Source organism: Gopherus evgoodei, chromosome 9 (assembly GCF_007399415.2).
Source record: "Gopherus evgoodei ecotype Sinaloan lineage chromosome 9, rGopEvg1_v1.p, whole genome shotgun sequence".
NCBI classification, from domain to species: domain Eukaryota; kingdom Metazoa; phylum Chordata; order Testudines; family Testudinidae; genus Gopherus; species Gopherus evgoodei.
This window is the reverse complement of record NC_044330.1, coordinates 39,118,841-39,143,243: the sequence shown is the minus strand read 5'-3', so window position 1 is coordinate 39,143,243 and position 24,403 is coordinate 39,118,841. Positions and strand designations below refer to the sequence as shown.

The 24,403-nt window shown below is 41.0% G+C and overlaps 1 protein-coding gene across 2 annotated transcripts in view; it reads right to left on the bottom strand.

Moving 5' to 3' along the window:
• The window catches only part of EPHA4 (EPH receptor A4), a 138,014-nt gene extending 118,369 nt beyond the window's left edge, over positions 1-19,645 (bottom strand). For both annotated transcript variants that reach the window (XM_030575754.1, XM_030575755.1), the window contains exons 1-3: positions 19,532-19,645; positions 16,920-16,987; positions 11,758-12,421 (exon numbers count right to left, since the gene is read on the bottom strand). In XM_030575754.1, coding sequence (XP_030431614.1) covers positions 11,758-12,421; positions 16,920-16,987; positions 19,532-19,622 — 823 coding nt within the window. In that variant the 5' untranslated portion in view covers positions 19,623-19,645. The remainder of the gene's footprint in view (positions 1-11,757; positions 12,422-16,919; positions 16,988-19,531) is intronic.
• Positions 19,646-24,403: the final 4,758 nt, after the last annotated feature.

The window sequence follows — 24,403 nt, the reverse complement described above, 5'->3', positions numbered from 1 at the left end:
AGGTTTCAATACAGGTGTACTCAGAGGTCAAATTATCATGAACTCTCTAGAAGTTTAGCCAACAGCACATTATAAAAATGGAAGTTAAAATGAACTTTAAAGAAGCTGAGAAACACCGCAGGCTAAATCCTGGCCCCTGACACATGGCAAGGCAAGGGGATGACACATGGCTGGAGTACTCCTGAACTTCAGCAATACCTGGCTGGCAAAATGACACCTTGCAGCCATCAGTACAAGGGCTGTTCTAACCTGCGGAGCAAACAAGCTTCTGGCAGCCCCAGAGAATGGGGGAGCAAAAAAATTGGTATACTGTCATCTTTTTCCTCCAGCCCCTTGAGGTCCTGTGCCCCGCTCAAAGAGCTGATCCAGAGTACTGACACAGCATATCCCTAAGAGGAAGAGGAAGAAATAATCCCTTCATAAAGTCACAGGCTGCTTCTGGTCTATACACAACTCCCATGACAACCTGGTGTGTTCCACCATGAAAAAAAGAAGGTGCCTCAAATCTGCTCTCAGGTACTGCCAATCTGAATCTGATCTAAGGTCTATCTTGTTCAGTATTCTGTCTCTGACCATGGTCAGCACCAGGATCTTAGGAAAATGCAAGAAAGCTCTCTCTCTATGGCTTTCTCTTGCATCTGTTTTAGTCAGGTACAACTACCCTTGCTCCCTATGTTACTGACATGTTCAAAAGCTCTTTTGCCTCCAATATTGTAAGTGGTTGTGGATAAACAGGACTGGTGTTATGTGTTCTCTCATAAATTCATCACCTTTAGCCTCTCCAGACAATTTCTAAAATGGTGGCCCATTTACAGCACTCGATATTCACAACACCCAAAATCCCATCTCTGCAGGAAGTGGTTCCAATGTACAACCCTGCATGGATTTTCTGGGGCAGTCTCTTCTTTGGTTATTACAAAGCTCTAGTCAAAACTGAGAAGGGGATGAATGCCGAACATTGCATTGTGTACATCTGGGATTCAATAAAGGGTATCTGTGCAGGGTTTGAGAATGCCCTCAGTAGCACACATTTCGTGCAAAAAATCTTTCAGTGCTGTAATTTTTGCTAATCTGTGTCAGGGCCCAGGGGCCCTGCTGCTTGATAGAGGGCAGGGAGAGACTGGAAGGATGTCTAACTTATGGACTGCTCTACACAGAGAAACTTTCTCTGCCTCCCAAACAAAGGTCCTGCAGGGAGCAGGATCCAATGAGGAAGGCTGGAGCGGGAAGAACAAGTCTGCTAGAGGAAAGCGTCAGCAGAGACAGGACTAAGAACCGTGCACCAAGTGTTGTGAGGCAGCCAGGAAAGCTGGCTGGGAGTTCTTGCATTTCCTTGTGAACTTTGTTAATAAACCTAGACCCTGGAGGTGTTACATGATACATGAAAACCTCTGCTGAAGTTACTGGAGAGACCAAGAGTGGGAAACTGAGGCAATAACTAACCTAAGGTCAGACTGGGTAGGTGGCACTGTGACAATCTGATATTAAATATCATGGGTGAGATACTATCTTTTATTGGCCCAACTCACCTTGTCTCTTTAATATCCTTGACCCAACGGAGCTACAACAACAATGCAAACGTTAGAGGTGTAGCCGTGTTAGTCTGGATCTGTAAAAGCAGCCAAGAGTCCTGTGGTACCTTATAGTCTAACAGACGTATTGGAGCATGAGCTTTCATGGGTGAATACCCACTTCCTCGGATGCAATCTGCAACCGTTGGATGCAATACTGCAAACATTAAATAGTATCTCAATCATATTGTCATTAACTGCAGAGTCCTTGATTAATGAGTGACTGGATTATATCTAGGGACCAGCTCCTGATTTTAATGATCTTATTAGCTCTAACTTGGACACTTACAATCTACAAAAATGGAACGAGGAAATTCAGTAATGTAATTCTGAGTGGGCAAAACGCACCAGTTCATTTGTATGAGAAGGCAATGGGATGAACAGAAGGTTCACAGCTGGAGGGTAGGATGGCAAATATACAGGTCATTCAAAACAATTTCAGGTAGAAAAACGAGGCTGATTTGCTTTCCTGCTGTCATCAATCAGCCACCCCGCAGCATTTACAACCAGATGTAAATATCATCCAAAGGTTGTGAGAGTTGGAATGGCTGTGCTGAGAAGCCACCACGGTTCCTACATTTTAGGAAGACTAGGATGTAATTTGGATCAATAAGAGGTTTTTTACGCTCGAAAAAGGACAGGCAAAGCAATGATTTTCAACAAGCACCATTTACTAATTAGATTACCACAGTGCTGTCAGGGAAGTGGTTTTCAGGTAATGATGCCCCTGTTGGTAAGGAGGTACTGTATAATGTTTAGCACTTCACATCTTCAAAGCACTCCTGGGAGGGAGGGAAGGAGGTGAACTGTTAGTCCCATATGACAGATGCGGTATTTGAGGCAGGGACAGCCCAAAGGCTGCAGAAGTAGACAGCATCAGAATTCAAGCGTCCTTGGCTCCCAAAGACAGAAGCAGGCAAGTTACAAACAACCAGAAAACTGGATTACATTTCTTAAAATAAAATAATGTTCACAGAGAAACCAGAAGTGGGTTCTGCAGTCTGTAAACTAGTACTTTTCAATGTACTACCTAGAAGTTTGCTGTCTTTGACCCAAGCCCTTTTTAAATTTTTGTTTACTTGCCCCTTGAAAACAGTTCAAGAAATCTTCTACACGCTCAGGCTAAGCATTACAAATGGAGAACTGCAACATCTAAGGAGGAGTTCAGTCAACTTGTGCCCTTTATTGATCTCCTATTTCTCCCTACACTTTCCTTCTAATCCTCTCCATAATTATATGAGCTGCTTCAGCCTTCCAGAGCTGTCAATTTCTCTTGACTCCATTTTCAAATGGCCATCCTTGAAAGAGTCTGGGCACTGGATCAAGCTGTCTCAGCTTGATCACAGTATATCCATGTTGCCCATACTGCTATCGACAGTTCTCCTGAATCATACTGGCACAGCTGTCAAGAGGCTTCTAGTGCTGCTCAAATTCTCTGCTCTCTAGAGAGAGAGAGAGAGAGAGAGAGAGAGAGAGAGAGAGAGAGAGAGAGAGAGGGAGGGAGAAGGAGGGGAAAGGGGAAAGTATTGATCCAATTCTTTTAACATGCTAATTTGCCTAGAGGCTATTTCAATCATTGCCAGACTGGACACTTCAAAAGGAAACTGTTTTCAAAGTGGGGATGTCTTTTTCAACTACAGAAAACACTTAAAACTGAAAACAAATGAATTCAAGCACCAAGTTCACAGAAGCCCTCCTCAACACTTTTTTCATCTCTCCAGCAGATATGTTTTATGTCTGGAAAGACAGACTTGTTAATTAACGCTTTCACAATCTGGCCTGGCAGGAAGCTTCTGGGATTTAAAAAAAAAAAAAAAAAAAAAAGGTTGTTCCACACCCTTTAAGTAAGACACTTTGAAACTAATACAGATTTTTTTTAAATATTAATAATTTGTAACCTGTTGAAGAGTTTCATTGTTTTTTTATTATTTATTTTTAAACCAAGCTTCCTGCTCTTCTCAGGATAAAAATTAATCTAGCAGCAATTAAACTGCGGTAATTCATTAACAGCATCAATGCTGATGAATGTTTGAACCTTTCTTAAAATGTTGATAATGGAGAAAGGGAGCTGACTGTCGAACCCATTCATTCAGACGCTGATGAGAATGCATGGCAAATGTTAGACAGAAAGCACCTGTGTGTGACAGAGGCATTGTTAAAATATTTAGGAAAGATGCAGCCTCCTTGACTGATGCTTTTGTTACCAACATGCACTGTCCTCAATCAGTGGATAAATACAATGCAAGGAATGAATATGTTGACAAGATTTAATTAATGGACTTTGGAAAGTCTGAACTATGCTACATATACATAACGTTTATTAAATGAAAGCAGTGAGTGTTTTGCATCTGTTTTCAGGTCACACGTGGGCTTCTGGTAGAGATGAAACTGAGCCTGAGCTGTGAAGTTAAGAGGGGTTTCTCCAAGTTCAGGGCTTTTGGAGCTGTAGTTCCTGTTCTGGCCCATGGCTACATTTGGAATTTCAAAGTGCTTTGAAGTGTGAGTGTAGTCGGAGCGGCAGTGCTGGGAGAGAGGTCTCCAAGCGCTGCATGTAAACCACATCCCTTACGGGTGTAGCGTGCAGCGCTGGGAGCTGCGCTCCCAGCACTGCCGCCCTGATTACACTGATGCTTTACAGCGCTGTATCTTGCAGCGCTCAGGGGTGTGTTTTTTCACACCCCTGAGCGCGAAAGTTGCAGCGCTGTAAAGCGTCATTATAGCCATGGCCATGAGTTTAGATCCAGATCTTAACTCTTCCAAAGTGAAGAGGGATTTAGATGTGGAATTCTAGATCAGGCCCTTATAAGGCTATGTTTCTCAATATGGAAATACAAGGGAAGATCAGATCCCTTTAAGAAAACTATAATTCAGAAGAACGGTAGCTGGGAAAATCTAGCCCATTTATCTGTAACAAAGTCCTGCAGATAAGCTCTCCAGCCAAGACTGTATCTTAACTAAGCACCAGGTCTGTCCATATTTACCTTTCATCAGTATTGTGGGTGGAAGTCAGTACTCTGTTAACCTCTGAGCCCCTGGAACTGAAGGAGACAAAGAGCCAATCTGGAGTCATGGGAGAGTGTAGCCAAATAGCAAACGGCAGGAAGCCAATTGTTAAAGCGACATTTGGCTCTGGACTAGGCAGCTTCATTGGGGCAAACTGTTATTCACAGAAACAAGGCATGAAGAGATAACACCATAAAATATAAACAAAATGTAACTTGCTTCCTTGCCACTAAATTGTTAGCTTTATAGGACTTCATGCTGAACAGTATGAAAAAAAAAACCAATTTGCTTTGAAACGCATTAGTCTAACATCCTAATTATTGTTTACATTGCCATTTGCCTTCTATTAAGAATTGAATAATTACCCAGCACTTCATAGTTTAAAAACACAAGCAAACAGGATTATCTGGGTAATTGAGACACTGTACCACAGCCTTGTATTGGGGCTGCGTATTCGCATATATAAGAGAAATGATTACTATCAACTAACTTGGTTCAAATGGTAATTTAAGATTTCAAATAGATGGAAATCTGTAACATATTAGGGCATTGTTCCTAGGATCAACTTTGAGAAGTGTGGATCTGTCTGAGGGAGGAAGATGGCCTGATGGCTAAGACACTAGACTAGGACTCGGGAGATCTGCATTCAATTCCAAGATCAGCCACAGACTTCCCCACATGACCTTGAGCATGTTACCTAATCTCTCTGTGCTTCAGGTCCCCATCCATTAAAATGGGGACAGCACTACTCCCTTCTCCTTCCCCATACTTTGCCTGTCCTGTCTATTTAGATTGTAAGGATGTTGGGGCAGGGGGCTGTCTTATGCTAGACATAGAAAAACAAGGCCTTGATCTCAGTTGAAGCCTCCAAGTGCTACCATAATGAAAATACTACTTTAAACCTATCCTAAGAGAAAGAATTTTCTCTCTGCATTTTCTCTTGGCACTAATAACTAACCCATGAAGCACATACCAAGCACACAGTGCCTCTTGGTATTATTTAACCCTACTAGTCCATTCCAATTGCACTTTGAACAGCACCATCTCACTTCCTGAGGTATTGCACAGGACAAAACCAAAGTTTGTGCACGTTCCTTTGTTGTTTTAAACAGCCCTGCCTCTACTTAATTGTGCCACATGGTCTCACACTGTGCAGTTTACGGCCCTGTGAAATTATCTTTCTCTAAGTTAAACGCTAATTGGACATCTAAAATTGTATGTTTATATTTGCAACGAAAAACCCTGCCTTTTTCGGTTTATAGAATGCAGCCCCTAATTTGATCACAGTCCTAACTTCATATTGTTGATTTATAAAACACAAAATGAAAAACGACGCTTTTTAAACAAATACAGTACATGCATGCAGCATGTGTTCTGATTTAAATCAACAAGCCTTTCAACAAATCCGTCCCAAACAAGCCTGGGTTTGGGGAGCATTTAATGAGCCTCAGCTTTCCTGCAGGCCAAAGGCAAATTTTAAGTAAAGTTAAAAGGAAAAAATTAAAAAGGGAAAGCTACTTAAACCACAATATATGGGTGCATTTTTAATTAGGAAGCTTACCGAAGGCAATAATTCTTTTTTCAGAGATTATTTTCTTTTGATAAAGAAATGTAGCAGTTTCATTTGTGCAAGTTTATCCGAGCACTATAAGCTGACTTCTCTCCATCCCCTAAACTAATAATTCTGGGCCAAATTCATTCCTGTGGCAAGTCAAAAGAATTACACCCCATTTGAACTGGCCATTTGCATCGGAGTCTTCCTGAGACACACAACTTTATGCTTTTATTTTTGGGTCCAGTTCCTGACGTTGGTTCCCTTGGAGAAGATGTAGCTACAGAAGGTCACCCATAAACACTGTGAGTAAAATCACACCCAGTAACATGCACCGCCCCCCTTCCCTCAATAAAAAGCACTAGAAAGGACACCTGAAATGAGTGATCAGTTTACAAACAAGCTGAGAGTTTTACCAGAGGGTAGCACTTTCCCATATGTCAACTTGAATTGAGCAAGTGGGCTCCACTTAGTAGAGAGTGACAATCAGCCATATTTAGAAGGAGAAGAGCCGGGGTACAATACGAACACAGTGCAAATATTGCACTTTGTATCTCTTAAAGAAAGAGCTTAAATCAAAACAGAATTAATTTGCATGAAATCCAAATCTTCAAGGTCTGCCTAAACAGAAGGAGATTTTGGCCAGCGTCTCCAAAGGAAGCTCTTATCTCCTTGTGAAATGGGTGTGCTACTTTGCATGAGAGTGTATACAAAATATGCAAATGAGGAATCTGCCGCATGCAAAAGACAAACTGGCCAGACAGTTGACAATCCCTATTCCCACAGAAAACTTTCCTAGTCTCCAACAGGAGTAAAGAGAAGGGAAGCAAACATGTTTGCTTCCCAGGGAGGTGAAACAGGCTCTGAATATTCATAAAATGTCCATTTAGTCATGGGAATGTTAATTGTCTCTGATTCATGAAACTATATGATCTCGCCTGCTGCCCAAAAACATATAAAAAGATGCAACATTATGGGATGAAATGAGAGAAGCTATTTAGATCACAAGTTGGGAGGGAGGAGCAGAGTCTCAAAAGAGACAAGTGTACAGCTGAGCTTTTCCTTAATCACTCCTCCTCAAAAGCACAATAAAATCTAAGACCACTGGACTGTGTTATTAGACACCGATAAAATAACCCCTCGACAGGCAAGACTATATATCTAGGTCTCACCACAGGCAACACAAGCTAGGTTTGGAGATTTTTTATCAAGAGAATTTATCTTACAAAAACAACCAAAGGCTGCTATCCAGTCTTCTAATAAAGTAAGAAAGGATTTTTCTTTATTTGGTTTTAACATAGTTTGTTGATCTTCCTTCTTATTAATAACATCCCATGTAATGACCAGACCCTGCTCTCACATAAATGAATAACAGTTTTGTTACTGATTCCGAATGGAAGCACACCCACAAATATGTGCCAAGGAAGATTTTAAAGGAACTTTTTAGATTTACATCTAAGGGGGGAATTTTAAGTGTGCCAAATATTTAAGTGGACATCTTGCACCACACTGTGGTACAAAATCATATAGGGAGCTATCTTAATAAGATGTGGTGGGCTCTGCTAAAGGAGATATTTTCAAATCACTTATTTTATATAGATAAGTCTTTAAATTAATATGGCTCAGACAGACTGTCTCTCACTACAGCTCCCCTTTCCCCCACCCAGCAGCTTCTCTCTTCCACTTTTCATTTTTTTCTGTGGCCAAAAAAATAATCAGTTTGCACACCTTAAATGGCAAACTCAACTCTCCCCTCTCTGGGTAACCTCCACGATGCCCTTTGTGCAGATGGAAAGAGCAGCGAAGTTATTTTGGCAAAAATTTGGCCGCAACCAAATCAATGTGTTACAGAAAAGGAACAATAATTAAACTCTAATCTTCGGATATAAAATGAATTGCTTCTCTCAATGATCACAGCCACAGTATTCAAAGCCACAGAGATAAAACCAATCACATTACTCAAGGGATTGCTTCTTAAGGTTGCCATTATCAAAAGTAGGAGGAAAATTCCAAAAATGGCAAGGAGATGAAAAGGCAATGCGTCAAGCCACATTTTAAACGATGTCGGATTTTCTGCCAACAGGCCTGTTCAGAACTCACAACAGCAAGTGTGTATGAAGACAAAGCACTTAGCTCTCATAACCTTTATACAAATCATAGCAAAAAAAACCTCTTGATTGTCTCACATATTATACTAGATGGCAGTTCTAAACTGAGACTTGTAATTTCATAGCATCAGAACCAGCCCCGATGGTTACAATCTATTATATTTATAATTGGTCTATTTTTTTCCTTTTACTCCCCTCGCAAAATATAGACAGCCACTTTATTGTGATAAGAAAATTGCTTAACTAAATCTAAACCACATTACGAGTTGACTTTCCTTGATGGGTAATTACCTTAGCCTTGAGATAGGTCATAAGATAAGATAATTTAATGTTTCATTAACAGTATTCCCCGTGACTTTTTTTCTTTCCTAAAACCTTGGTGGGGTGATGAGAAGAGGACAAAAATCAATGTTAAATTTACCTTCTTTCTACTGGGTGTTAAAGCTGAAACCTCTATCATGATAGGAGAATGACTGCTCAGCTAAACAACTTTGTTTGTGTGCATCAGTGTCAAATATTCCAGTGTTCCACTGCATATCTGGGAAACTTCCTAAGCTTCATAAAAGTTTAAGATGTTATTTTTTCCCCTTCATTGATTTTTGACAGATGACAAGGTCTCAGCAGAACAATTATCCTCAGGAAAGCTTGTCAGAAATTTTCCGACAAAAGAGGGGCAAATATTTTGCAATACTTGTCACAAAAAAAAAACAACCTGTTTTTTTGACCTGTTCTAATTCTCAGCATCAACTATTCAACAGGTTCAAACTGCTGTTAACTACAGACATACATTACCCTTGAAAGAAGAGTTGCTTAACACTATGTGGTTATCTCCCACCAAAGACTGAACAAAATCAGCTCACAAAATATTATTCAAAATCAGGAGCTGGAATGAACTTGCATCTGCTTTTGGGGCAATCCAGCCATCACCTTATAAACTCTGACATGTCTCCTCATTCTTGGCCGCCATTAGCATACACTGCTAGAGATGAGAATGGCAAGAGGAAGTGTAGTTCTGTCTCAAAGGCTTCTGAAGTCTCCAGCAGATGACCAGCGTTAGATCTCACAACAACAGGGGTGCCCTCCCCATCACCCTAACTATTCTTGCCCACTAAGCCTTTGTCAAACTTTTAAGATCTTAATCAATCAACTCTGACCTCGGGATCACAGGAGGAAGATGGATGAGGAAATGGGTGACCTCTGACCTACTCTTGTATTTGTCCTGCCACAGTCGACCCATTGAAAAACAATTGGGGTGGAACCTGCTTGCAAGGTTCCAGTCATAGGCTGGTGTCTTTTTATAGGCTTTTGCAGACTTAAGATCTTTCGTTCCCCCCTCACCATCCCTTCAAAATCCATGGGAAGCAATTCCCCCTTTCAAGCCTCCCCCCAGAAAAACCTGTGAAAGAAGCAAAATTGCTGAACTGTAAAATTAACTAGACTATGGAAATGGTAAATGGGAAAACTTCTCCAGCAATGTCAAAAGCCTAGTTGGCCTTAACCTCAGTAGAAACCAACAGAGAGTGAATTGTGAACTTTATTGTAAACTTCATGAATCAGAGGAGTTTCCTGGTAAACTACTCTGACTTTGGGATTGGCAATGCCAAAAGGGAAACCACAAATAATCAGTGATGAAATGGTTTTAACTATTTAAAATTACTTGATGGCTTGCATCCTCTGAAAATAACTTCAACAGGCTAGCTTTACACAAGAGTTTCTTTCTCTTTTTATACATGACCCCCTCAGATTTCTCTTTAGCTGAGGAAATGGAGAATCAGGTTTTGTGGTTCCAACTTTCATGGGTCAAGTGAAGAGTTTATAGGGAATGTGTCTGTAGACATTAATTCCCAATACCTATTCCAAAACTGCCCCACCATCTGTACTGCCCACCATTAAAACCTCTAGAATGAGTTCCCTGGAACAACACAGCATTTGTCATGCAATTAGCTCATTGCTTCTGAGCCAACAGCTAAAAAAAAAAAAAAAAAGTGTTAGATCTGCCTCAGTCAGTGTGACCCACTACTGACCCAATAGCCCTTGAAGAGAACTCAGGATAATCTCCATGCAATAAACCAAGATCCCCTTTTCATTCACCTCCTCCTCCCACAAATTGGGTTGTAAAAGTGTCAAGGAGCCTTGCCTACAAGTTATTGGGCCATTTCAAAATAATAATAAAATCTCTCCAGCCACTGATGCTCTCCTATAGTCCCCAGTCACCATATCAGCCACATTTGTATGTTTACTGACATGCAAAGAGTTCCAAGGTTCTATTTCACAACATTCCATAAGACAGAGTAATTTACTGTAAATAGAGTGCCCTGCCATTGTGCTGTTAATTTTTCAATTCTCACTGCAGCCCATTGTAATTTTGTGGCCGATAAGATATGCTTATATTTTTCTCCAAATGAAAATGCTTGAACGAAGGCAGAGGCTTGTGCTTAGCCTTGCTTTCCTGCCAACCGTTAATTTCAATGCATAACAATGAACTTCACATTGACTGTAAATTATCATCTAAAAGAATTTCAGTAGGGTGTTTAAGAAAAAATAGCTCTTTTCTTATACTGGACTAGCAGAAAAGCTATCGGTTGTTTGTGTTATTACCTCCCTCTCAATTTCTTAGTAACAACAAGATATTAAACTTATTCGAGGAAACAAGCACAAGTAGCAAAACAGAAGAGTGTCCATTATGAAGAAAACTACCGTTCCAAACATCTTAAAGAACAATACAAGGCTCAATCATGCAAGATGCTAAGCACCCTCAATTCAGTACCTTGTAGGATTGGGCTCATTCATCCGTTCAAGAAGCCATTAAAGCCTGATCTTTATTTATGCTCACAAGTAAGGGTTTAGAAGATCAGGCCCAAGATTTCTAATAGTTTACTTATAAAATAATAGTAACATCTTAGGGGGAAATGTAAATCTTTTGGAGATAATCTGCCTTTTATATGAACTTTAATCCCTAATTCTGCAGAGCCTAGTATAGGGGGTGGAGGGCTGTAGCATTTCTAAGAGTATCCTAGCACCTCCATTGTAATGACAACAATAGAGACCCTCTGAGAAATAAAAATATTTAACAAAGGCAGCAGTATCAAATATCAAATGGTTATTTAATGCAAAAGTTTGCAACAAGTGAAACATCAAAGATTTACACTTCCGGGAGAGCTAAAATCATCAAAATAAAAGCAAAGTTTCTCTGACTGCTTCTTCTCCCGTTTTAATACCAAAGTGGCTCCAGTGCATTACTTTTGCATCCAATTTCAGTGGCTACACCAAGGTAATTCAAATCTAAGTGCTTGTTAGCAAATGTGTTTTGCCTTCTGCTGACTGCAGTAGCATCATTTGTTTTGTCAGTATTATACACTTCTTAGCCTAGCCACCTGGAGCTATTGCACTCTCTCATTAGACACTGCTGTCCCATTGCATCCCACAGGGGCTGCTAATTACTGGTGTTACTCCATTTACTTTAATCTCTCATTCAATTACCCACACTGAGCCCTTATGAAAAGTACAATATGACTGGTCCTACCTTGGCATTCTCCATTGTGCTCATCATAGCCAGCATTGCAGAGACAGTTGCCAATGGGTACCAGCCATTCGCCATCTGCCCCACAGTACATTTTTGGCACATCCTTCTCTTCTGAGTTGTTCACACAGGAGCCACGAACTTCCACTAGAGAGGACGTATCAGCCCCAGTAATTGTGTCTGGAAACTGAGCCAGGTTGCGTACTGTCAATGGGCACTTCTTGTAGAAAACACGGACAGACACCAAGGCGATGCAGGCACCTACATCTTGAAAAGCCAGGTAAAACCCCTTCTTGCTCAACGGGCCCACATCACGTATCTCTGTGTTCAGCTTCATGATCCTATCACCGATGTCCACCTGAGTGAAGCTCTCATCAGCAGCAATGGTGTCGATCTTGGCAAACTGGCTCTCCCGGATATAACGCTCCTTATCATTGTTTGATTCATAGTAGTAAAGGTTAAAAGTTTCTTTGCAAGTTCCCATGACACCTGGCAGACTATTGCAGTCTCTCAATGTGAATTTAATTTCAATATATACTCTCTGAGCCCCCTCGCGGGGAATCCAGTCAGTTCGTAACCAGTTGTTCTGACTTGGCTCCATCACATTGCAGACTTGATAGGTGCGGATCGGAGTGTTTTTCTCATCCATAATGCTTACTTCCTCCCACTGTGATGAATCAAAGCAAAAAGTACACCAGTGTTAACAAAGGTACATCAACTCTTCACTACAGAATTAATCCTTTTGCTTCCACTGGTAGCACGTAGCTTTGATTTGTTTTCATTTACGGAAAAGTCGTTAAACCAAGTCATATGTGTTAAAGCAAGTACCTAAAAAGTAGTCTGTTACAGGGAAAGCAAGTTCAAAATTAGGTTCGTAAAATACCCCAATGAACATATATTTAAGAACAAACAAAAAAACATCACACTGAGCTAGGCCAACAATCCCTAAAGGCCCCCACCCATATCTGGCTCGGATTTGCTAATCACTGCAAAAACACATACTTCAAGATAGCCCTTGCACTGGAAAGAACACAATATCAAAAGACAGGCAAAGTATTAATTATCCTCATTTTACAGATGTGAAACTGAGGCATGGAGAGAGTAAGTGAATTGCCTAAAGTCACACAGAAGGTCTGTGGCAGAGCTGGAACTGAATCCAGATTTCCAGAGTCCCTGTCCAGTGTCTTCATAAGGAAGGATGTTTTTGTAGTCATTTCTCTACGCTTTCAAAAACCAGCTACAACCAAATTCCCCCATAAAACCATCCTCAATTTGGAGTGGCAACAGTACAAGTTTAGTTACAAATGGATAGCTATTATTGTGAACATTGTTTTACTAGAGACCGGGGGGGAAATTCTGGCCCCAGTGAAGTTGATAAGACTTTTGCCATTGCCTTCAATGGGGGCAGGATTTCACCCTTGGATTGTTAAAGACAGGGAGAGAGGAATGCGATATTGTCAGTTAATTAGACTCACTGACAGAACTTTGCTTCCTGACACCAAAATAAAAACTCTTATTTACCGCCTTTTGTTTTCATACCATCCTGGAGTTAGAAACCTCAGGCAGTTAAATTTACAGTCTAATAAACCCTAATATGTTATAATGCTGCAGGCAGGCTTTAAACTTGCAGTGATGTAGGGATTTCCCTCTCCTGAAGGGAACAGAAAGTAGGGGGAATAAAAAGCAACACAGCTATCGCGTTGGAGCAAATTCAATCCCCGAAGTAACTAACTACATTCGTGTCAGAGAAGTTCTGTGAAGGATGAATTTGGCTCCCATGTGTGTGAACCAATGTTTCAGCAAAAGTGTGATGAACATACCATAAAAGAAAGGAAATGGTGAATAACAGCTTTGAAAAAAATGTTACAGATTATGATAATCACATAATGCAGAAAAGAAAGCCTCCACAGTGGCCTTCTTTTGTCTCCTTTTCAGAAAAAGAATCGTGGTTCTGCTGAATTGGGGGGAGGGGGAAATAATTCTTTTTTAAACATTTGTATTTGATAAAAGCTACATTCTGGCTCAGATTCCAGGCTGTAAAATGAAACACGTGAAAATTATGCTCAGAAAATTGTTATAATGCAACTTTCCAGGGGCTTCCTAGAAATGCTTTTGAAAACTACTAAAGGTGCTGCTTTGATAAACAGCAACATTCTTAACACCGTGGACCTCAGCATATAATATCCTGCATTATTTTTATCAGAGTTGCTCTTTCGCAAGTGGTCTTTAATTTAAAAGCCTCCAGAGCAGTTGAATCTGCTTATGGATCTATGGCAGTTAGCAGTGGCACCATGACTTAAAAGTAGTAAAGAGGATAATGTTTTAGTTTCTGCCTAGAGATACTTGTGAATTAAAAAGGAGGGATGTGGGTGGAAAATCGATACACATCATGTCACACTACATGTTGCAGAAAAGGGAAAAACTGGAAAGTCATCTATCAATGTAAAACGTAACATGGAGTTAGTAACCAGATAGAGTTCCTTAATTCGCAGCTGCCGTGAAATTAGTTTTGTGTTACAGTGCTGTTTTTATGATCCATTACTTTCCATTCTCTTTATCTTCCGATGGCCTGCACTACCTTCTGAGTGTGTGAAGGGACGGGAAATCAAGAGTTTTCAAAGGGATTTCCTTTAGCATGTTCATACAATAGACGATGTAGTTATAGGTTTTGATCTGAAGCCCACTGAAGTCAATGAAAAGACTACAGCCGAATTCAGTGGGCGTTGAATCAGGCCCTCAGTGCAAAATACATGCATGACCTTTTTAAAAAAAATCTGTTTCTTATTTAATTTTTTTAAAATCTGTCAGCAGCTGAAAACAATTAGAGTCCTAAATTTCCAGCCACTTGAGATTATATGCAACTCTAAATGTGTGGTCAAAGAAATATCTTTTTGCTTTCCCTTTAAAATGAACTTTTATAATATAACTCATCCCATGATTTAATGGTGCACAGAAAGCATTCCAGAAAGAGAACCTCTCTTTCAACTGTGAAACTTAAGAGTAATTCATTAATTTAAATTTATAATGCAGTACTTTATTTCCTCCATAGTTACTACATATATTTGATAATGGGTAGTTCTATTCATTGGTCAATACCCTATTTTTACCTCCAACACCTCATATTAACCAATAAAATGCTTAACATCTAAAGGTCTGCTGTAGAGCTATCAAACCGGATTTTTTAAGTACATACAATAAGCTATACACAGTTAAAAAGAAAACAAACTGGCCTGGAAGGATAGAACTTCAGGGGTTATTTTTGAACAAAGAAAACAAGAAAGAGAAAAGGGTGTTCTTTTCTGCTGCTTTGAAATAAATTTGCAGCCTATGAAGTTATAATAAATGCTTTCCAAGCACTCTATTGCACAGAGATATCATGTACTCTTAAATTTTTCACTACCAGCTTAAAAATAGAACACACATAGGTCGGTTTAGTCATGTCCACAATAAAACAGTACCCATTTCCTTCTCAAACTTGAGAGGAGTCTTCAAAGATGACTAAGGGGAGTGAGGGGGAATCAAGTAAGTATTAAAAACATACAGAGCTCCTTTGGTCATCAGGTCTGCTACTGACTTATTAAAAGACTCTAATATATTTTAATCTACACTGTAGGTACCCTTGGTGAAGCATAAGAAAGGCTCTGTCTGAATCACTGACCTTTCTAGGGTATAGAATTAACAAGGAAGCCTGAGTCTCACTGAGATAAAGCTGTACCTTTCCCCACTGTCAAAAGATGAGGGCAATTGCCTGCAATCAGCAGTGAATGTGTGCTGTCTACACCGCCAGAGGCCTGCCAATCATTCCCCCTCTCTTTAAAAAATAGTCTCAGAGACTGCGCAGTGTTCTGCAGTCAAGTTCAGGCAGAACAACAATGGGGGGCAAAACAATCCTCCATTTTCCCATGTTATGGTTAATTCAAAGCTTATGCATAATGCATCACTAAAATAAATAGCCTCAAATTCCTTCCATTTGCTACTGTTTCCTTTCCTTCTTAGTAGGGCCGGGCGGGGGGGCCACAGGGTGGAATGTTAGTCTACAGTGTGTTTCATTAAGGCACTGGAAGAATCCACTTATACAACTACTTATCTTTGAGCCCCTTTATTTTCACTCATTTTGACTTAGTAATAGTGTGTATTTCTATTTAAGAAGGCTTATTTGTTTTTTAAAAAGGATCTGAGTGTATTTTAATTTGATGGGAGCAGGTTGTAAATTGCCAACATTTTTTCTTAAATTGTTCACTTTTACAATTTCCTGCAGAGAAAAAGGTTCGATACATTTTTTTCAGTCTTAAATGGTCCAATCCTTCAAGGTGTAAAGTGCTCTCAGCTCCTATATAGTCCTTGATTGAGGGATTTGACGGTTCTCAGCAGCTTCCGACAAGATGTGCTCTGCAGCTTGCCTGATTGGGCTCACTGCAGGTAGCAGCCAGCTTGTGCCTACAAATACTTACTTAAATTAGCAGTGAAGGTTTTGCATACAAGGGACTATGCTGAAATCTCCCTAAATCCAACCCCAAAATGTGTGACCCTTCCTTCCAGGATCTGAAACATAACATACTGTTGCTTACTACTCTTTTTACAGGGTCCTCAAAAGAAATTCATATGATTTGCCCACTGTACAAAAGAAAACCCTTAAAAAATCTGAGATGGGGGTTTATCTATACAGGGATCAAACCATGTAATGTTGTTTTCACTTTGAAATAAATCTATTTAAACTACTATCCCTTCACATCATAAGAAAGGTCTGTCTTGTATCTCGTCTATTGATTTCTTTTCCCCCATACCACACACTCAATTAAGAAATAGAACAGCAATTGCTCTGAACGGAGACTATCCTTGGATATAACAATTACAGGGATGGATTCCAGTTTGGTCGCCAGATCACATTTCTTGTTGGTATTTCAGTTTTAAATAGGCATCAAAGTCCATGGTTTGACCAATCTCCTAATTTTGAAACCCTTTTTCTGCCCTTTTGGTTTCTAGTTCTTCAGTGATAGAACTATCCGAAGGGAGTATAGGGTTTCTCCAACAAAGTGTAATTCACTTTATAGGCTTGGAAAAAATCTGACCTCCACAATCAACAATAATCGAGACATTAGGACTCTGCAGAAACTTACTAATCAATCCCTTTTACCTTTTTGACCAGATAGTAATTCAGAACTTACCCCTCCTTCCAAAGGACTTGCTATCCACCCAAGTTCCCCCTGAACTGATCTGGAATCCAATAGGGTAACTGCAGAAAGACAGAAAAAAATGGATTAATTTCCAGTTGCCAAAGGTCAAAATGACAGACAGTATTTACCCAAGCATTTCTATACATGCAGAGCATGACCATATCCAACTTAGATCTAAACCAAAATTTTTTCAGTTAGGTGAATATCTACATTAACTTGATCTTCTCTCACTTTTAAACCTGGAGCATTTTTGAAAGCGTGTTTAACCTCTGTAACTGTTAAAATTTGTTCCAAGGATGATGATCTAACATTGTTAGTACTCAAACCCATCTGTTAGATGGAATAATTCTCAATTAAACAACAAAGGCAACCAGAAATGCTAGAAGATATACCGCAAATGATGAGCTCCCAAATACTCATTTATGTAACCCCTGTATTTTACATTAGGCTACACAAAAAGAGTGGGAAAGTACTGTTTGTTAAGATTCAGGATGATCACATAATTCCTGACTCTTGAATATGGCAAAGCCACAAGTGACCTTGTATGGGATTCCCTTCAGACCAAAACAAACACCTTATTTGTTCTGTTTGCTATTCCAGTTTGATATTCACATTACATAGGTGAATATTTTTTAGAAGGAGGCTTCAATAAATTGCTTAGACATTCAGCATATTTGTGACATCACAAGTGTCCCATAACATTGTTCTCACATTCTGGATGTTTTTTCTGCATTTGCAGAAAAATGGGTTTGCCCTTTTAAAAAAAAATGTTTTGAGTTCACCAATCTGTATTTGTAGATAAATGAACACATACATACACACTTCAGTTCTAAGAGAAAAAAGAACAAAACACCAGGTGATTTTAAGTGTGCTGCAGCCCAATCTTGCAATTCCCTGCACTACCCCAGACTCCCATCAAAGGTAGTGTGATTTTGTTATGTGCAAAGAATACAAGATCATTCACCTAATATGGAGTTAACTACAGACTTCCAACCAGACCCAGTGAAATTGGTCTTTTCACCACAGCGATTCTGCAAAACCACAGATTCTGAAGACCACTATAAATTAAGGCTCCAGCTGTAACAATCAAGTGGTAAACCCCATTTTAAAAGAAGGGTTCGATTATTAATCTGGCTGTTTATGGCCGTCAAGGACAAATGTGGAATCTTTGAGCATTTTTTAAAATAGCTTTAATTAAAAATCATCCTCTCCCACCCGTCCGTCCATCTTTCATTCCAGACAGATGTGGTAGATTTAACATGACAGTCAGTCCTGTAACTATTTTAAAATGTGGCTATCTCCTTCTCAAAACTCCCCTTCATTCTTCTTTCTGTCCCTGGAGAAAACCCTCCTACATCCATTTGGTTTAATGTAAGGTGGATTAGGGAGACAAAGGGAACAATGCAACCCAATTTACCCAAAAAAAGGGAGGGGGGAGAAAAGGAAACGTGAGGAGAATCAAAAAGAGATACGAAATGAAGGGGAGGGGGGAAGAGGCCAGAGCAACCCACAGCAGCTCTAAGCAGCAGCTTTTCATCTGCAACGCCTTCCACTCTCAAGTTTAAACTCTGGGAGCCCAGTTTGTGTCACATACAGAGCCTCCTTTCAGGTCTTCAATTTTCAAAAAGGCAGGGTGCGTTAGGGGGAATGCAGGCAGGACAATGAAATCCTCAGCTAACTAACACAAGACTTCGTCCCTCAGTCCTCTACTCTGGGGGCCAGTGGCAGCAGAGCTGAGATTCCAGCGGGCACCGGCTGGGAGAGAAGGCTCAGAGAAGCAGCACCTCTCTGCAGCCAGATGTGCCCAGGTCTATTGCAGGGAGCGCATGTGTAGGTCCATGCGCTTATACAACACTCCTGCAGCTTCGCCTCCTATTGGCGCCCCCTCCATCTCCGGGGCAGGGAATACCCCATGGCTCCCTCTCTCTGATCAGCACTCGCCCACTCCACCAGCTCATCAATAAGAAATTACCCCAGTTCTCGCAGCGATCCCACCGCCCCAGAAAGGGGGCGCGTGAAAAGTAGGGAAACTGCTTCGCGGCGCATTTTAGTGTCACTAATTGATTTGCAACCTCGGTCGCTGGGATCCAGCGGGTTCCAGCTACGGGGGGCTGGTCCCTGGCCCGGGGTGCGTGCGCGCACGGTGAGGGGAGCAGTGCAAGGCGCATTGCACTGGGAACCCAGGTCAGGCTCACACGCGCGCGTATGCGGAACCCGTCCACACGCAAGGGGCTGCGCAGATGTCAAGTCTGCGGCAATCCGGCCGCAGGGGGCCCCGCGCCGCAGCAGCCCGCGTCAGGCTAAAACTTTACTCGCCCAGTGCTGGGACAAAAGTCTCCGGAGGAGGCGCCGAGCGAGCCTGCTGTGAACCAAGTCCCGTCCGCAGCCAGCTCACAACCCCAGTAGCTCCCGCTGCATCAGGGACCCTGCACTCACCAGCTCTCCCCCCGCGGGCGGGTGCCCAGCCCGCAATGCCCCTGGGTGCCAGCGGCTCGCCCCCCCTCTTCCCTGCTGATGAACTCTGCTCAAAGCCGCAACTTGCCACAGCCACACATGAGCCCCGAGCCCCAGCCAAGAGCCCGGCTGCCCCCCTGCCCACCTACCTTCATTGGCCGGATACACCCGAGAGCCGGTGACAGCGCCGCAGATCCCCCAGAGGAGCGAGAAGAGGGTGAAATAGACAATCCCAGCCATGGCTCGCCGGTGCCAGCGCCGCTCCAACCGCCTCTATCCCAGTGGAATAAATGCTTCAATGGGGAGGGCAGCAAGCTGTAGACATTGCCAAGGGGGCGGGGCGGGCGGCTGACGTCTGCCCGTCCATCAACCCCATTCGCCATTCGGAGTAGCTCATGGCAGCTCAATCCCCACCCTTCTGCCCAAACCCGCCCCACTTCCCTCTTAGCCCCGCCCCCACCTGCTTTCCTGGCTGGGCTCTTCCGCACGGGGCGATCGGCTGGCGCGGGGTCTGTGCCACCCTCCAGGCAGCACCATCCTACTCATAATGTGGCTGAAGGCTCTTGTCTGCGGTTTGGCAAATGGGGAGGTGGCTGCGATGCTGCTAAGCCCCTGCCTCTCCTGAGCAAGCGATCGCCGGACAAGAGTTAGGAAGGCTGCGATTAGTAAATTTGCCCTAAAATTAATGGGCTGAGCTTTTGGTGGTTTGTTTTTTGTGGTTGGTTTTTTAAAAGGAAAAAACTTTCAACCCAAGAGCAAAACTCCTGAGCGCGAAAGGAGCTGAACTTGTTTCTGACCGATCTGTATTATTCTGGATTTCATTGTGTTTAATAAACGTTTAGTAGGGGAAGTGATGTGCAAAGGGGATATATCGAATTTTTGTTTTGTAGAGGTTAGCTGTTAATTTCATGCGATTTCCCCCAGCCCCCAGCCCTCAGTACACACACAAGTAATTTGCTCCAAGACAGGAAACAAAACAAACGAACAAAAATAAAAACCCCACTACTTTCTTGAGCGTCTGGTGACAGGTAACATATTTGATCTGTCTCCATTAATCCAGCAAAAATGTCAGCACACACAGATTTTATTTGCATGTTCTGATTCAAAGCCAGCGAAAAGAAAAGGGATTCAAAGTGTGACGAAATACATATGAGAAATGGGAGAGGAAGTGTGCAGGTTGTCATTAACAGTAGGGCATTGAGAAATGAGAAGTCCCTGAAGCTAACAATTCCTCAAAATCGCGCTACGTATCTTGTTTCCAGCGATTTCCTTGGAGGATACTCCAATAGAAAAATCGAAGAGACTGGTGCAGCTTATGCTATCCACCCGCAGCGATTCCTCGCATAGCCTTCAGTATCTGCAACACCCAAACCGATTTCTTTTGCTTAGGGGAGGATGATCAGTGCGCTCCATCCCTATTGATAATGTACATTGCAAAAAAAAGTGTCATGCCTCAGAAGCCAGGGCAGAGTGTGCTTTTTCCTCTATTTGCAAACAGTGTCACACACATACTTATTCATTTTAAGCTGATAGGTGGCAGGAGAGGACATGCCCTTTGATGTATATTATCCTGGAGCATCCTCGCCTAATCAGGACGAGGAAAAAGTTTGCAGTTTCTTGCCCCTTTCCCCTTAGTGCATGCATGGACTGGGGTCAGGATTTCCTCACCTCATCCTGCAAGCTCAGGGCTGGCTTCACGGAAAAGCGCTGGTCTCATTCACCGGCGGAGTTTCTCATCATAAACCAACAGCACCACCTCGTGGATTGAGGGATAGCGGGGGAACCCAGACAAAGACGTCAACGTGACAAGTCAAAGGACGGGGATTCTTTTTAAAGGTGTTTGTATCTAAATAATTGTCTGGAGCCTAGAAATGAACAGTTGAATAATATGTGCAGCACATTCACTCGTTCCCTGCACATTTTTAATGCTGGAAAAGGTTAATGTGGAAGGGGTGATTTTATCAAGGGAAAAGAACCATCCCTTCTGTAAATAAATATGTTGAAAAACCCACAATATATAAAATTAGCTGATTTCACCCCCACCCCCAAGTGTTGTAATAACAAAATGTGGGATAGCTCTGAACGCGAGAGAGGCTTTAGTGTCTGCTACTGCTGATCTGTTGACGAGACTGTCGGGGTTATTAAATATGATTAGCCCTTATTATTTCCTTATCCTTCATTACTGCCACAAGCTAACAACTCGCCAGTTGCAGCCTCTGCAAGCTGGAAAAGTGGGGTTGGACTATTTCGGCTCATTTTTTCCTACGTGGAGAAGAGGATGGTAACAAGAAGTAGGGAGGCGGGATAAAATCTTAGCATTTAACATTTACAAATAAATGCAGCTGAAATATACAGTTTTCAGATGCTGTTTTCCCCTCTTTCAATTAACAATAAACAACAAAGGGAGTTGCCTTCACTGGAATTTTAAAAGGGCGCCAGTTCAAATGTGTACCGGAGTCTGCATCTTTATGAACAAACACACAGTGTTCTAATTGAAAGGGGATGAGGGGTGGATGGTGCGTTTCTCTGCCGCTGGGGATATTCATTCCTATCTCTGGGCGCTGTTAAATCATCCCTGGACCCTGCCACAGATTAATTTTATTCCTTTGCTCAGCAAAGGTATTTCTGAAGCTTCTCTCCCCCCTCCAGCATCCCCACACACTTCAGAATGTGCTAGATTGCACCAAATGGCAGGTATTTTCCAACCAACGCTATACCATCACCACCTGCTCTTCTCCCCCTTCAAATGATTCCGGAGAAACACGTTATAAACAAATGTAAAGCAATTACCATGTGTCATTTATGAATCGCAAGGCTCGATTCTGCACACCAATAGGAATGTTCCCTGAGGAGGAGACCCTCAGTTTTCTGAAAAGATGTAAATCCAATCATTTTTTAATGCACATGGACAGCAGCCTGTGGAACTTTAAAAAAAAAAAGGCAATGAAACTGTAGTAATATGACTTTTTCCCACTCCTTTGGAATATGCACTCTGAATATTAAAACCTTTCCCATTGCAGCTGCCTCAAATCAGTGTGTCCTTCTCAGTTACATGCAGTGAGTTTAAAAAGAAAAAATAGCCCATGCCTCAGACAATACTCTGCTGAACCAGGAATCTGTAAACACTCACTGGAAGGGCAAATGTAACAGCTCTTTTGAAGGTGTTACGGTCTGTAGGGAAAAAATCAAGTTTTTGTTCATCCTCTGAACATTATGGACCATTTGGTTAAAGGGATTCACAGATACACACACATATATACCCACTTTTATTTATTTATTTTTTAAAGCAGAGATTCAGAGCCTCTGTCAATGGGTAAAAATAGAATGTGTTGACATTTTCAAAGCAGTGCAGGCGATTTTAATTTTAATGAGAGATCTGTGCACTGCTTTGAAAACTCTCAGCCAGGAGAGTTTTTTTTTAAATCTCTATATGCACATTTACAATGAGCCCATGCTTTTAAACATCCCTCAGTATTTGGTTTATTAGCCAGTGTCACTATGGTAAACAATGCTCTTTAAAAGCATATATATTTTAAAACAGTCTGAACTTCTGCTTTACAGTGGGAATATTTCCTTTCTCTTAAAAGAGAATGTAAGAAAAACCTCAAGACTAATTTATTCCAATGTGATAGCTTGCAAGAAGTTACTAAATCCTTATATGTATAAACCTGTGTTTAATCACTGATTGTATGATAAATGATAAATATAATAATAATGATAAATAATAATGATTGGTGTATATATATTGCTTTTCTTCTTTAAAATGCATTGCAAACACTGGCTAATTAAGGCCCTGCAGCTGCTGGATACTAACCACCCTTTCGTTGTGTGGAAAGCAAATGGTTTTGGAATGCTCAGTTTCTTTGCAGAATTGCACCCTAAAGACACAATTAAACTTTTAAGGTTTAGTTTAGGTTTGATAAGGATTGGAAGTCCATTCTTATCTCACCCTATGCATCAAGATATTGCCAATATTGGGGGTTAATGAGAGTTTTGCTGCATGTGGAATGAAGAACCTGGCCTATTATAGTCCTCTCTGCTAATACAGCATAGCAGCAATAGATGATCCTACATCTCAAGTTTTCAGTGAGACTACTTAGCACAATAATCACTGTGCACAGCATTACATCTTGGCAGGATTGGGCCCCACATAAGCTATAATAGTTAAGTCTAATGGACAGAACCAAAGACAAGAAATGTGTGGTGAAATCCTGGCTCCATTGAAGTAAATGGCAAAATTCCCACTGACTTCTGTGTAACGAGGATTTCAGCTCTAGTCCTGATCACTTCGATCTTCAAAACTTCCTTTTAATTTAATAGGAATTTTGGGCACAGATCAAATGCAAAATTGGCTCAGAATTTGATTCCTTCGGCAAGAGATTTGTTGGAATAAGCGTGCAGGATCAGGGCCTTAATATCTTCAGTCAGATGTCTTGGCTTGATAGCTCAAATTCAGACCTTTTAAAAGATTTTTTGAGTTATGTAAAATGAACTAGTGCTGTGAGTATTAATTCTAGTTTATTCAAAAGAGGCCTATAGATGCAAAATTCTTCACAAAACTACAGCTGTCGATTTTGAAGTGTGACTATGATTATTTTGTAAACACAAGACAGAAACATAATAAGAATCAACTGTTTTATGATTAAACAGAGCTACATTTTCTCAAAAAATATCGTAAACAATATTGTAATATAACTTTATGCATCCAAAGACAGAGACTAAGTTGTTGTTATGTTTTGTTTTTGTTTCTTAGGATCCAATTAGTATAACTTTTGTCAACATTTTTAAATGGCATATATATATATATATATATATATATATATATATATATATATATATATATATATATATATATATATATATATATATGCATCAGGTATTGCTGATATTGGGGGTTAATGAGAGTTTTGCTGCATGTGGAATAAAGAATCTGGCCTATTAAATAGATATATATATATTTAAGTGTGTTAATGTTGTTTTTGTAATGAGTTGCTAGGGTCAGGATATGAGGGGGAGGGTTT